The sequence below is a fragment of the Simochromis diagramma genome, unplaced genomic scaffold, assembly GCF_900408965.1.
Source record: "Simochromis diagramma unplaced genomic scaffold, fSimDia1.1 OVJJ01000302.1, whole genome shotgun sequence".
In the NCBI taxonomy this organism is placed as follows: Eukaryota; Metazoa; Chordata; class Actinopteri; order Cichliformes; family Cichlidae; genus Simochromis; species Simochromis diagramma.
The window spans coordinates 6455990-6471148 of NW_024386792.1; the positions used below are offsets into that span (position 1 = coordinate 6455990).

Sequence of the window (15159 nt, forward strand, 5' to 3'; positions counted from 1 at the left end):
TGCATGAACTGGTTACTGGAGGACCAATGACAGTAGTGAAACAAAATGTTGCACTCAGCTCTAAGTGGAACAAAAGCGGGCTCACACAATAGCAATATATACCGAAATCAGGAATAGATGATAAATTCACAGTATAAATAAAAAACTAATTTTAAATGTGTGTGGTGGATACTACAAAGACACAGGTGTTTTCTCATGTTTGTTACCTTTGGGTTGGGCCAGCAGAGTCACAGCCTCCAGGAAGAAGTCCCTTGGTCTGGTGGTTCTGCTCTGCAGCCACTTTCCCAAAGGGAGGGAGACAAACGGTGTGTGTGCTGGGTGAGTAGTGTCTTTTAAGCTTCAGGAGGCTCTTTCCAGCATCTGCTTATGTACATGTCTGTAGTTGTTGGGAGGCTGCTGCCAGGAGCACTTTGAGGATCTTTCTTATCTCCATGATCATCTCCTTTGTTTTCCTGACACTGATGCAGAGACTGTAATCCCTGCACCAGCTCTTTTGTCACATTACATCCTCCTTGCAAATATCTGTGAATAGTTTGATCCAGAAATTGGTTTTGTGGGTGACAAACGCCTCAAAGTGACCAGAATAGAATGAAAACCTGAATTAATGAGATTTTCATCAATAATTTAAATGTCTGGTACTGTCATGTCTGTGGTTCATCCTGCCCACTAGATGGCAAAATAAAACACAAGACTGACATGGAGCCTCAGCGGGCCTTTTAAAGGGACAGTGTCGCGCCTTGATTAGGCTACTCCACAGTTCATGTGAGCATTAAAAAAAACAATGATTTCTAAAAGTCTGGTTTGCAAACGGGGATGTGAGTTTGAGCAGAGAGAGCTCAACAACACCACAGCCATGTGAAAAAGAAAGTTATCACAGGACTCTCTGCAGCCCTGTAAATAAAAAACCTAAGTGCACTCTTACTGCTTCCAAAGGAATTAAGAGAGTAAAGTAGCAGCCAGGTGCTCCTGATGCAATGCATTCACTGATCATCAGCAAGTGTAACATCTCCATGAAAGAAGAAGCTTCGGCAATTTGTTGGTCTGGGACAAATTCAAGGAGTGTGAAATGATATAATGGGCAACCATACATATCCTACTGCAGGGTGGTCTCATAGTGACGTTTAGTGAACAAGTGTAAAAACTGTTCACTGGCTTCATCTTCTCACTGTTTTTCTAGAATTAAATAAGTGTCTTTACTACATTGTAATGGATGCAGCTAATGTTTATTTTAGCTGACTGTTTAAATTAGAACACCAGCAGGCAAGAATAGGCACGATGGGAATCTAAATACAAGTATTTCATGAGTACTTTTCTGAAAACTGTAGGTTCCTCGTTAAATATATATATATATATATTAAAGGTTCAAAATTCGGGACTATAGCAATCAGGTCTTTGTATCACACAGCAGTCTCCAATGCGTGAAAAGAGAAATGTTTGTGAGAGCTTTTACTTTAAAACGACAACCGGAAGTGGCTTTACAGTAAAACGGTCCGACCTACGACTCGGAGCTGGCTGACCGGGTTCATATGACATTATGAATATAACTAGCTAACATCAGTTAGTTTGTTGGCTTTAGGCTCAACAAACAACTAATATTTATTAGCCTAGCATTAAAGTAGCAGCAACTACAGGTAAGCTTGCTTATACTATTTCCGGAATGTTTCACATTTCGGTTAGTGGCCATTTAACGGAACGGGAGGCTACCGAAACTTGAAGTGCGGTATTATTGCTGTAAACCTCCTGTCAAACTCTGAACTCAGTTAACATTAAGCTGTGAAATAACCGGTCTTTTACTTAAGCTCAGTATAACATTTAGAGGTAAATCACTTGAATTATGTGGTTTCTGGAAGCTAACTTGGTAGCTCTTAGCTGTCCAGCAAACCAACGGTAACGATAACCAGCCAACCATATGTCAAGGTGACGTGCGTATATTACGTAAGGACCTACGTCATGTTGAGCTATGAAAATGTGAAAAGTCAATAAAAGATAACAAATGGTGGTTTCAAAAATGTTTTATTGGTGCTGTAATTGAAAAAAAAAAAAAGGATATTTGGGGGACCCATTGAAGTCTATACAACAAAATCGAAAAACATAAAGTCACCGGCCACTTTATTAGATACACCTGTTCACATTGTTTTAGCTAATCGACTAATCACATCGCAGCAGCTCGGTGCATTTAGGCCGGCAGGTATGCTCCAGATGACCTGCTGGAGTTTAAGGTGATTTCAATGTGGCGTTGTTGTTGGTACCAGGCGGACTGCTCTAAGCATTCAGAAACTGCTGATCTACTGGGATTTTCCTGCACAGCCATCTCTAGGGTTTATAGAGAATAAGCCCAAAAAAAGAGAGAGAAAATATCCAGTGAGCTGGTTGCAGGTCTGAATGATTGTCAGAGAACATTCAACTGATGGAAAGGCAATAGCAGCTCAAATGAACACTGGTTACAATCATGATATGCGAAAGAGCCAACACTACGTCAAGCTCTGAAGCAGCAGAACAAGCTGTTACTCCTATCAGCTGAGAACAGGAAACTGAGGCCACAATTCACACATGCTTCCTGAAATTGGACAATAGAAGCTTGTAAAAATGCTGCCTGGTCTGATTAGTCTCTATTTCTGAGACATTAAGATGGTAGGATCAGAGTTTTTGTGTAAATGACATGAAAGCGTGGATCCATCCTGCTTTTTATTAATGGTGCAGACTGTTGAAGTTGTAATGGTGTTTGAGATACTTTCTTGGCACACTTTGGGCCCCTTATTACCAACTGACCATCGTTTGCATGCCACAGCCTATCTGACTATTGGTGCTGACCATGTCCATCCCACCCAGCAGTACAATACTCTTTATTCAGCGTTTTTATCTGCGTAACCTTTTTATTCATTGTTCCCTTCACTTTTGCAGGATCACCACAGACTGTGGATGGAGTCAGCACCAAACTTTTCACTGATTTGTATAATCACAGCGAGGGACCTCAGGGTTTGGGATTCACACCGTCCTGCACATCATCAAAAAAAAAATGGTCAAGTATTTCTGTAGCAGCACCGACATCAGGAGTACATGGGACCATGTTGTCTCTGCTTTCTGGCAGAGGTACCCAAACCCATTCAGGTACTCCAGCATTCTCATAATCAGTATTTTATCAAAGGTGCTCATTAGAAAACACAAGGAAAGATACCTCTAGTAGTTCTTAGGGTCGCTAGCAGCATGCCTTCAGATGTCAGTCCTCCTTCAGCCGTCACATGGAGAGCCATAAAATTTGCTACTAAAAATTAAGGTGCCAAAAAAACGAGTCCTTTTTGACTTTGGGATTACCATTGCTGGCTTTTACTTTTAGTGAACATTTGAATGCTGTGTGATATCTTTTAAATGCTTTCTATTTCCCCTGATCTCCTCACTAGTTGGAAAGTAGGAATTACATTAACTTTGCTGAACTGTGGTTTAGAAAATGTAAATAATTATGTAGTGCAGTGTTTTAGTGTATTGTTTAATCATTCTTCAAAACTAGGCAGTCGCGCAGGTGATGCCTGTATATTGTTTCAATTTTGGAGGCTCGCAAGCAAAAATACGCTTGTCAGTCTTGAGTGAGATTGAGAACTGAGACAGTGTATCAGAGAAGCAAAACTAAGTTTGGCTGATCGAGGTGGGCAGGTGGTTTATGTGCTTCTTGTTTTTTTTTTTTATGCCTGACTTAGACGACATCAGAATATTTTACTTGCATGTATTTTTCTTCTTTCTTTTGGTGTATATTATGATGGTGCACTCTTTGAACGTACACTAGAAACAGATGAGAAGCCTCACAGTAATCCTGTAGGTGATGTGGCTGTGTGTTTTTGTGTCACCCAGCACCCATGTTCTCACGGAGGACGTCGTGTACCGGGAGGTAACAGCAGACCACCGGCTCCTCTCCAGACGGCTTCTAATGAAGACCAATCGATTGCCTCGCTGGGCGGAGCGGCTCTTCCCCGCCGGCATGTCTCGCTCTGTGTACGTCATCGAGGACTCCATCGTGGACCCAGTGAACAAGAGCCTGACCACCTACACCTGGAACCTCAACCACACAACTCTCATGGTGAGGCTTTGTGTTGTTGTTTTTTTCCTGCCGTCTACTCGTTGAGCTGTTTCAGAGAGATTCTAATCGACACGCAGCCAGTTTCCTGTGTTATGCCTTTTTCCTGATGGGTTTTAATCATCATTGCCTTTGTGACCTTGTGTGGTGGAGAGAAATTAAATTTTTCACTTGACTCTGCTTGTTTTCTGCTGAAGTTGCTGTGAAAGTAGATATGTGTTGTTTGTGTTTTGTTTTTTTACATGTGAAACTGTGTAGGACTTCTGTCAAAGCTGTCATCTCGCTGCCATGATATAAGGAAAGTAATGTGGTCTGACATCACATCACTGTTGTGGTTACAGGTGTTGTAGAGTACTGTGGGTTGCCAGAGTCTGGCACACACACAATAACAGGAATAAAGAAATCAGTTCACACAAGGACAGAGGTCCTTATTTCGCACATGCATTTATACGCACAACTAAATGTTATATTTTTATGATCTTTTCTTAAAACTTTAATGAAAACTGCACTACGTTACAACATACTTGATGATGCTTGTGTTTTTAATTTGCTGCAGTCTGAAACATGATGGCTTCATGGGAAAATATGGAAAACATTTTGAGACATGGTAGTTCTGTGCAGGTGTTGAGACAAAAACAGTTCTTCAAATCCTTCAAAGGCTTTTGCAGAAAGAAAGATCGTCTTTAGTGAAGTTACGTCTCCAGAAATCTTGTTGCCAAGACCACGAGTTACTTAAAATCCTGACATGATGACTTCCATAGTAAATCTGTTGTGTTGCATCTTAGTTTATTATAACCTGCTGTCACTTTTCTTTCCCAATCAAGTCTGTTGAGGAGCGTTGTGTTTTCCAAGGCTCAGTGGAGCATCCAGCGACCACACAGCTGAAACGTGAGGCGTGGATATCCTCGAGCATTTATGGCTTCTCCAAACCCATTCAGGTACAGACAGACCCCAGCCAAAACCACTGTATATAAATGTGCCTGAGACCTGCATTCACTCTCATTGCCAGCAGAGGGCAACTCATGTAGCTGCAAGCAGACCTCTATGAGGAAACGATCAGACTTCTTATTTGATTTAGGAGCTCAAAGTAAGCACTATCCTCCTACATTTTTGGACTTGGTTGCTAAATTCAAATCATGATGTTCCTTTTTAAAAGAAGTTATGATCCCGTGTTTAGTAAAATAAACAGTATAAAGATTTATTGTGCCGTTTTCTTAGTTTCTTAGTAAGATCAACTGTTTGCGCTAACCATCTATAAATGTCTAACGTGCTAAATCTGCAAATTCAAAAAAAATAATCCACAAACCACACAGCGATGTCATGGTTGCTTCTCCCAACTTTTATATACAGTCTGTACTCTGGCTTTCCTATGTGTGATAGACACAAGACAGTAAATGAATTCTTTTCTTTCAGTAAGAGCCCATCTGCCCTTTAGGTAAGTTAGATGTCAGTCAGCACAGGAATGATATGAGTACTCTTAGAAGCATTTATTCGTCTGCTTTCATCTACTCTACGGCGGTTCAGATAGAATAGATGCAATTCTTTTCACTCTAGAGGCCGATGTCCTGAATTTTCAGATCTTTACTTTAGCGCTCATGCTAAAATAAAGTAGTGGGAGAAGTGAAATTCACAGCAAAAAAACAAAACAAAAAATAAGTCTACTAAATTGGAATCATTAAATATGGAAGATGCCAGGCTTGTTTGGATATCCCCAGAGACTTGCAGTGACAAGACGGTGTTGTTTCCCAGACAATCTCCCCTGTGTAAAGCCATTTCCTGTTCTGTCTTCTCACAGGAGTTTGGTTTGGCTCGCTTCAAGAGCAACCAGGTGAAGGCAATGAAGGGGCTGGAATACGCGCTGTCCAACCTGCAGGGTATGTACACTTCATGTGTGTTCCAGCTGAAACAGGGCAGAGAGCAGGAGGAAAAGCAGAGGAAAACAAAACAGCTTATTTTTAACTGTTGCCATTTCTGGAAGGGGGGAAAACTTAAACAGGAAATGGAGCTTTCTTTTCGCCCCAGAAACACAGGACTGCTGTCATAATAACCTGAAGGGGCTCACCCCTGCCACTCTGCCTGAAGAAATCTTACTCCTCCACGTGCCATGTGATAAAAGGCGGGGGGATGTGAAACCATGACAGCTACAGTCACAAATGGCTACAATTTCCTAATTTAAGTTTGGACAGAAATAATTTAGGTAGTCAGTGTTGCATAAAGAGAGTTTAACAGAGTAAATCATAATGAGGGATGTATGAAGAGATGTATTAAAGAAACAACAACACTTAGAGATGAACCATCTGCAGATGAGTCACTTTTTCTAGTGTTGATTTATCAGTTTCTCATATTGGGTAGGATTTAGTTTAAAATGATAGGACACCAGCTAAACCTGAAAATATTCACATTTGAGTGATTTTTTTTTTTTTTTTTTTAAAAGTACTGTAAGTCTGCGCACTACGAATAACCTCAAATAATTTGTACATTAAGTGTGGAAAGTCAAATTTAACCCCAAAGAATAAGATAATATTTACATTGTTCCAAACTGTGTGTTGTGCTGATGCAGCGTACGTGTGTCTGATTGTTGTGATTCCGTCCTGTTGCCACTTTTGTTGATGCCACTACAGGAATCGGCATCAGGCTGAGCGTCATGGTAAGTCTGCTAGGACTGAGGCATCCATCTGCCATCCCAGGCGTTGCCCGGGGGTTGTCACATGTTGCTGCACAGAGTAGACAGCGTAGCTGAGGCAGTAACTTTCTACCCTGTCTGAGCAACAGTGATCTAAATAGTAGTTTAGAGTATAGAAGTAGATGTGTTGTTTAGTTGATTCTGATGTGATTCTTATTTTAAAACGAATTAAATACGGTTGTGATGTTTTGAGTCATCATCAACCACTGAAGGAATTTCATCAAATTTGGCACAAACCTTCATGTAGAGAAGATCACGCTCACTGGACTCTTTGTTAGGCAGGCCTGTTCAGATGCTTGTTAATGCAAATATCTAATCAGCCAATCACGTGGAAGCAGCTGGGTGCCATTTAGGTATTTAGACCCAGTCAAGATAACCTGCTTAAATTCAAGCTGTGCATCATTATGAGGAGGAATTTAAGTGACTTTACATGTGCCGTGGTTGAGGGTGCCAGATGGGCCGGTCTGGGTATTTCAGTAACTGCTGATCTGCTGAGATTTTCGCAACCATTTCTACGTTTACAGAGAATGAAAAGGAGAAAATGTCCAGTGAGCTGCAGTTTTGCCTTGTTGGAGCCATAGGATCTGATAGGAAGGCGACAGTAACTCAAATAGTCACTCATTACAACCAGAGAAGGCACAGGACCTTCTTTGAATGTACAGCAACCGAAGACCACAGCAGGTGCAATCTGTCAGCTAAGAACAGGAAACTCAGGCTACAATTTACACAAGCTCACCAAAATTGGACAATAGAATTTGATGTAAACAACACAATGTATCCTTTGGGTCACTTCATACCAACTGTATAAGCTTACACTTCTTCTACATGTTTGGAAGAGAAGTGTAAGCTTGGAGCAGAGGGAAGGTTTTTCAGCCTTATCTTCCCATATGGAAAAGAAATAGTAAAAACATATATGATTTACTCATGAAAGTGGCCACTTTCTCATTACTTTCATATATTTTTTTTAGTAAGTATCCAAAACATACAAGTTTCATTATATAATTTTTCAAGGGATCTTATATGTGTTTTCACTCTTGTATGCTTTTCATACAAGTTTCATACAAGACAGATACAAACTTTATAAGATTTATATATATCTTTTCCATATGGGTTAAGCAAGAGTCAATGTGAGCAGAGCGTTTATGAGCGTTTATGTGCATTTTTAAGCACTGTTGCTCAGTCTTTGTTTGTACACGCACACCTTCAAAATAACGGCCCAGAGGCATTACCGAAATGGCTACAGAGTGGCAAAACTCACTTTTAGAAGGATTTCAGCATATGTTGTATTCTGGTGGTAAACACAATGACGAATTCGATTTTCTTAGTCAAAAAGGTTTGTCCTTACCTCGTTCATTTGTTAGGGAAATTGTCAGTGTAAAGGAGAAATCTATGGTTACGTGTTAGTTTGCTATTTAAGAGCACATACAGAGAGATGGACTGATGAGAGTGTGTTCAGAGGTCGTCAGGTCCTGAGAAGTCTAAATGTAAACAGCCGTATTTGTTTCATAACATAATGAATGAAAATCACCTGTAATGCCACAGCACAGAAACAGACCGGAAGGTTATTTCCCACCCGTGTTTGTAGTCTGCAAGGACTCTTTAACGTTCAGGCAGTGTGGGTAAACCCAGACGACGGGAATGCTGAAATATTTCTGACATTTTGATCGCACACAGGGGCGGATTTTTTTTTTTTTTTCTATTATTAACATGGTTTCAGCAATGCTGGCAGCTAGATAAATAAGTTAAAAATTAATTAATTAATTTTAAAAAATGAACTAATGAAATGAAAATAAATAACTTTAAAAAATACAAATTAATACTTTTTTTTTTTTTTTTTTTTTTTTTTTCCCGGCCTGTCCCATTTGGATTTTTAGCCATCAGAATTGTTGTCTGAAGGGTTTACTTTACCTTTCAGGCCTGCCATTGGTCCGATGATTGACTTTATGAATTTGCCATTATTTGATGTCCGTTTACAGACGGACAGACATGATTAGGACAGGAGAAGAATAAAAAGAGAGGGAGAAAGACAATAGATGGAGAAAGATGTGGAAAGGGGGGAGAGAAAAAGAAATAAACACCTGATCACTGTATGAAAAAGAAAAACAAAGAGAAAACAACAAAAAGAGCAACATTAAATACAACACCATCACAATTGATTAAAGATGATGATATTTTTATTGTGCATAGCAGATCTACATGTGCTTTGAGGTAAAGGTGTAATTGTGTCTGTGAACACCCATGTGTTACACCAGTGTGCACACCTGGTGGAATCAAGACGCTTTGTATTCACCAAGGTTTCTTCTCCATGTAATGATCTGCTAGGGAGTGTGGGGAGCCATAGCCCGTCCCCCAGGGCATGAAGCGGGTATGGTGGAGATTAGGGATGGGTATCGAAAACCAGTTCTTGTTGAGAACCGGTTCCCACTGTTTCAATTCCTTGGAATTGTTTGCCATTTTTGCAAACGATTCCCTTATCGATTCCAGTCGCCCCAAATGACGTCACCGCGTTGCGGAGCGTCATTTACCTGGCAGGAAACACGGCGTGTAAGCGGCTCAAACGCTCAAAAGTTTGGTCATACTTTACGAGAACGGATGACAACAGGGCAACTTGCAATACTTGCAAAGTAGATATTTCATTTAAGGGAGGAAACGCTACGAATATGCAAAAGCATTTGCTCACAAAACACACGATGACCTTAAATGAATGTCGTGTTTTTAATTCCGCTCCGGACTCGTGAATCTCAACCCAGCAGCAGCAGTAACGTTTGCACAATCTCTCCTGTTAATGCGGCAGGTAAATAATCAACTAACAGTGCATATTATGTTAGCGCGATCTGCCTTATTACAAAACCTGCCATTAGTGTGCATTTAGGTGACCACGATGAGAGAGACAGAGTCTGGCTCAGATGCTGGCAGTTCTCGCTGCAGTCTAGCGGTAGCGTCTCCTTTCAGGCCAGGATAGACGAATGTCACCGAGCAGTGACTAAGTTTGTGGTAAAAGGCTTTCACCCATTTGCCACAGCAGATGCCCCCAATTTTAGGTAAGTGAATGTGTTTAATTGTAGGCAGGGACATTACTGGAAATTCTTGTGTAATTGCTACAGAAGAATATTTATTTTATTATTTTACATTTACAATTTTTTTTTTCCTGGGGACCCTGTGACACACATTGAAGAGCCGTAGGCTGTGGATCTCTTAAGATCTCACTGTTGGGTTTGTAAGGCCATGTTACTCCTAAATTTCTATCTTGTTCAAAGAGAAGATATAAAACAAAGTTCTAAGCTAATCGACCTTAGTGTTCTCCTTTTTTAAAAAGAATCGATAAGAGAATCGATAAAGAATCAAATCGTTAAACAGAATCGAAAATGGAATCGGAATCGTGAAAATCTTATCAATACCCATCCCTAGTGGAGATCCAGGCCCCAGACATCCAGAGGCCCCAGAATATGAGGACCCAAGGAAGACCACCAGGGGGGCAACTGTGCCACCCTCCTGGGAAGAGCTGAGGAGAGCCCCAAAATAATACTTTTGCTCACATGTGTCTCATTTTACAGTATTTGGGAGAGCGCCAGGGGAGGGGGGGCAGAAAGTCACCTGCACAGCCTGTTCTTGATGTCATCTCTACTCTGCCATCTTGCCTGCCAATGGTGCTTTGGTAGTTTTAGCGTTCAGATGAAATCACTTGGGTTCCAGGAATTTTCCACAACATCTGTGAACAGAACCAACCTGTTCCTCCGTGTTTCCATCTTCAGCTTCGATCTGTTTCCATCTTTAGTAAAACTTTCTGTTCGCTCACACTCGATCATCAGAAAAGTGATTTTTATATTTTATCTTCTATAGATGCTCAGTGGGATTGAGGGCAGAGGTTAAGATACAATCTTGGAATACAAAACATGTTTTCTTAGACAGTTGGCATGCGAGTATTTGAAAGTACCACACGTCTCCAGAAGTTCATATCTTTGCTGATATGAATTTCACTATAGTTTGCTGATTGGATTTTTTTTCTTTTTAATATTGCTTACTACATTTAAATCCAATAAGCAATTTTTGCTTTGTTTAAAAAATGCTGCTTTGAAAAAACGTGAGACTTTTGTTTTTGACCGTAAGGAGTCCCTCCCCACTGTTATTGTCAGCATTCAGACACACAAAGAGCCCTTTCCCTTTGACAGCGCTAACGCACACTCGCACTTCATATCTACGTCTCGGTTTAAAAAAAATAAAAGTGCAGAATTGAAGGAAATGTATCTCCTTATCATCTCGTGTTTGAGTGGGGGGGGGGATCACTGTGTCTTGTTGTGACTCAGGTTGTTGTTCTCACACGAGGTTGTGGGGTTCATAGTCAGGGCAGACACAAATAGACTGTGCAGCCCCTGGCGCTAAATCCAGTATGAGGCTGTTCCTAACAGCATACAGATGAGGAGAGTGCAGACTTATTCAGTGAAGCCTCTTTAGAAAGGTCCTTGTTGATATGTATTTATTTTTTGTATGTGTCACCTTACCTTTCCTTACCTTTAATGACTGTCAGAGGAAAGTCACAATTGTGATCATTAGGTCTGACTTAGTAACAGCGCTGAACTGAGTGAGCACTGTCTGGTAAAAGTTAACAAGTGCACGGAGAGGAGCTCACTTTATCTTCACTGTAGTAAAAGTATTCTCTTTGATTTTTGAAGGCGTGTGTTTCTGTGTGCTTGTTTCCTGTGGGTGGCTCCGAAAACAACAACAAGAACAAAAAAAGGCAGCACACTTCTCAAGCTACTAAATCATGAAAGTCACGAGAAAATCGGCCACAGAAGTGTCAGTGAGCATCCTGATCTCAGCAAGGATCTCGCAGTGTTGCTGATGCCTGTCGTCCTCGTTCTCTCCCGCCTCACCCTCGCTCTCTTCCCACAGGAGAGGCGCCCCAGCGGCTGCTCAGGGACACAGTGAAGGACGCGTCAGAGAAGGCCAAAGAAGCAGCCAAGACGCTGGCTTCAGCTGCTGCCGTCCCACAGAAACCCCGGCAGTTTATCTGAAAGCACTGTTTGTGTGTGTGTGTCTGTGTGTGTGTGTGTGTGTGTGTGTGTGTGTGTGGACTCGGCATGATTGCCTTTGATCATCTCGATCATCTTGAAGTTTTGCTGTATGCTCGCTGTTTACGATTTCTCTTAATAAGAAACAGTCTGACTCCTCTGTCGGGTTACCTCTGCTGACTAACTGCTAGCCTTTCAAGCCAGCAGCACCTCTCTCTGCTTTAACCGGTGAACGCTGCGTCTAAGCCGCTTATTTAAAGACATTTTTCAAATCTGCTGTCAAAGACGATTATAAACATCGTTATTATCAGCACATATGCTTTCTTCTCATTGGCTCTTTCAAGTTTATTATATTTATTAACATATCATTTATTATTGAGCTCCAGCTAAAAGCTCAAATTAGACCAAATCACGATCACGTGACTTTGTAATTTTAATTTAACTTCATCGGTTAGTTATCAGAGCTGTAGTTGAATGCTTAACTGTACTTAAATGTTTTACGGTTCATTTTTTCAGGTTTGAGACTGCAATAAACTGCAGAGAATATCTGTTACAGGTGTCAGCACACAGCGTCTGCTGTAATATCGTTCTTATGTTTGGAAAGCATATATGTTTCTGCCAGCAGGTCTAATCACAAGAAAAAAGTTAAGCTAATTTAAAGCTTTAGTAAATCTTCTTTACTGTTGAAGTTTATTTTATTGTAAACCAGGGGTGTCAAACTCTGTGTTGTGGCAGCATAGATTAATTTTATCTTAAGTTGGTCGGACCAGTGAAACTACAGTACTGCCTAATAAAGTCTTAAAAACACACTGCCAATTGTTTGCCCTTTAGATTCAGTGTAAAGAAGTTTAACTACGCGCTTAAACGATGATGTGTTATGAACATGAAGTGCAATTTTAAATATATCTGTTGTTCTGCATTATGAAAAACAAGGACGGCTGTTTGGCTTTCACGTTAAGGAATAATAGCATAAATTAACAGAAAAAGGGTCTTTTTGTTCTGTAATATAACAGAATTTTTTTTTCTGAATGAAATGAATAAATAAGGTTTTTACTGTTAATTTTATAGAATAATTTTATTATTTTTGTTTAGGTATATTATGCTATGCTGTGCGTGATGTTTTTGTCAGTAATAATAAAATAATAAAGCTGACCAAAATGCAGTGAAATGTCAAAAATGTAAGTTTTTCTTCTTTGCAATATTCTAAACCCATCTGCTGGGCCGGATTGGACACTTTTGGTGGGCCGGTTCTGGCCCCCGGGCTGTATGTTTGACACCCCTGTTGTAAACTGTTTTCAACAACTGCATTCCCTTCAGGATGGAATCGACTGGATTTCTTTTTTCGTTGCAACATTTTATTTATCATTAAAAATTATTCATGTGATGTATTTTTAAGAAGTCTTTAGGGTTTTGTGCTGTAAGATGTCCATAAATCTCTCTAGACTTTCAGTTTAATAGCTAGACATGTTTTGAAGCTCGTCAGTGTTAAGCTGAGATTTAATAAAAGTTTGTCGAGTTATTTGCGCCTGTTTGTTGACGCCGTCACCCAATGTCTGCTCGCTGTCACGCTGACAAAAGATGAACTCTGAACTTTAAACACCCCCCCAATATTCCAGTTTCACAGCTGCGTAAACCAAACAGGAAACCCCGAAACATTTCAACGTCTTTACCTACATTTTCTTTCAGCTTTGTTCAGCTGTAGGTCGTCAGTTTTTAATCTGCTACCTTCCCCCAAAAAGCACTGATGACACCAGCACACACGGCTTTATGTATAAAACATTTTAATTATATTACAATGAGAGAATACACAATACCTTAAAGTGTTTGCTAAAGCATAGCCAGCACCAGGTACTCGTGTACGCACGCTCACACGCACAAAAAAAAAATGGAACTTATACATCTTCTGAATTACACATCTGCTTAAAAGCAACATATTCACAGGTCTCTGGCACAGAACTCCCCCCTCCTCAGCCCAAACAAACCCCCTCATCATCTCCCCCTCAACTAAATCCAAGCCAGTTCAGCCTCTAGCTTCTAAGTGGGTACAAAGAAAAAAAAGGAACCATAACGTTGTTGTAGGACAAAACAATTAAGGAGAAAATACAAAATAAAAGGCTGAAGTGCAGAAAGCAGGAAGCTGACCTAAAGCCTACAGGTAGTTAAAGCTATCATATTAATCATTAAAAAGATTCAAAAGTGACTCTTTATTTGGCAGGAATAAGATTTCATGGAAGTCATTCTGTGGGTTTGTAGAAGCACCTTTAAAGCAGCAGCAGGCTAAGGGACAGAAAGACGTGTTTCTCACTTCATCTGTGTGCACGTGAGCTGCAGACGCCCCCCATACTCCGTCATGCCCACCACCCTCTTTCTTCTCCGCCTGCTGACACCCACCCAAAAAACAAACTTTTGTGCTCTTAGAAATCTCTGTGCAACAGCAGCATGAAAGCAATAACATCAAATCTTTTCTTGTGTACTTGTTATGACTTTGTTTTGTTTTTTAAAATAAAATCCCACTTTGATGTTGATGAACATTCCCACCCCAGCACCACCCCACTCTCCTCTGTGTCTCTGTGTCTTGCCGTTAATCGTTTGCTTCTTCTGTCACGAGAAGGGAAGCGGAACAAGATGGGGAACTTCGTTTTTTTTTTTTTTAAAGTTAGGGCAACTGATTCAACAGTGTTCATTAAGTGGTACAATCTCTTTAAAGAACCCTCCCACCCCCCAAGGCACATCATTAAAAGATTTTCCCATAAACACGATCCATCCAACATTCAAGAAAAATGTCTGCATGTCCAATCAGCTGCTCATACACTACACTGAGTGAAAATATATGTATGTGTTTTTAAAATCTCTAATCTCATATCTATCCCCCCCCCCTCACCGCCTCATCGTCCCGCTCCCTCCCTCTTTTTGTCTTCTGCTTCTTTTTATGTCAATTATCGCTGTGGGAGGTTCTGTGCGAGAGAATATGCCATTTAGTAATGGTTTACTCAGTTGTTCATTTGACTGACAAACTGAAAAAAGGACATTTTTGCTACAAACAGTCATGTACAAAGTCTTTGACATGAATGTAAACTCGATGATTAAAAAAACCCCAAAACAAACAGCTGTTTTTTCCTCATCTATAGTTACTTTTTTCCCCTCCTGCAGAATATGGAGAGAGTGCAGATAGGAGGTAAAAATTAAAAAAAATATATAAGAGTTGGTCACCAAAAAAAAACGAAAACAAAAAACAATGCACCACAGAGTCAAGAGCAAAAACCACCTGCTTGTCTTTAAAAACCCTGCGCCCCGCCCGCCCCACCCTCCCTCAGAAAGCACAAGATGGTAATATTGCTGTGTCTCAAGAGGTCCCCTGATCGATGGGTAACACTTTGTTTGGGACGCACCACCGGGAGCTC

At 40.5% G+C, this 15159-nt stretch overlaps 1 protein-coding gene across 6 annotated transcripts; it reads left to right on the forward strand.

Annotated features, from left to right (window-relative positions):
- Positions 1–294: 294 nt before the first annotated feature.
- LOC120728842 (PRELI domain-containing protein 1, mitochondrial-like) lies at positions 295–13277 on the forward strand. 6 transcript variants are annotated; one of them, XM_040024058.1, is made up of 7 exons: positions 295–318; positions 2902–3108; positions 3844–4069; positions 4891–5004; positions 5862–5940; positions 7274–7430; positions 11640–13277. In XM_040024058.1, the coding sequence occupies exons 2-7, from the start codon at positions 3017–3019 to the stop codon at positions 11839–11841; spliced, it is 870 nt and encodes a 289-aa protein (XP_039879992.1). In that variant the 5' UTR covers positions 295–318; positions 2902–3016; the 3' UTR covers positions 11842–13277. The 6 variants fall into 6 exon arrangements, with proteins under 6 accessions (XP_039879992.1, XP_039879990.1, XP_039879993.1 ...); XM_040024056.1 differs by lacking the exon at positions 295–318 and adding an exon at positions 1469–1631; XM_040024057.1 differs by lacking the exon at positions 295–318 and adding an exon at positions 1643–2219.
- Positions 13278–15159: the final 1882 nt, after the last annotated feature.

Bases quoted from the DNA above. Each gene is read 5' to 3' on its own strand.
- LOC120728842 (XM_040024058.1), top strand. From the start codon at position 3,017: ATGGTCAAGTATTTCTGTAGCAGCACCGACATCAGGAGTACATGGGAC. The intron at 5,941-7,273 runs GTATGTACACTT...CTACGTTTACAG, and splicing joins CGCGCTGTCCAACCTGCAGG to AGAATGAAAAGGAGAAAATG. The intron at 7,431-11,639 runs GTGCAATCTGTC...CTCTTCCCACAG, and splicing joins GCAACCGAAGACCACAGCAG to GAGAGGCGCCCCAGCGGCTG.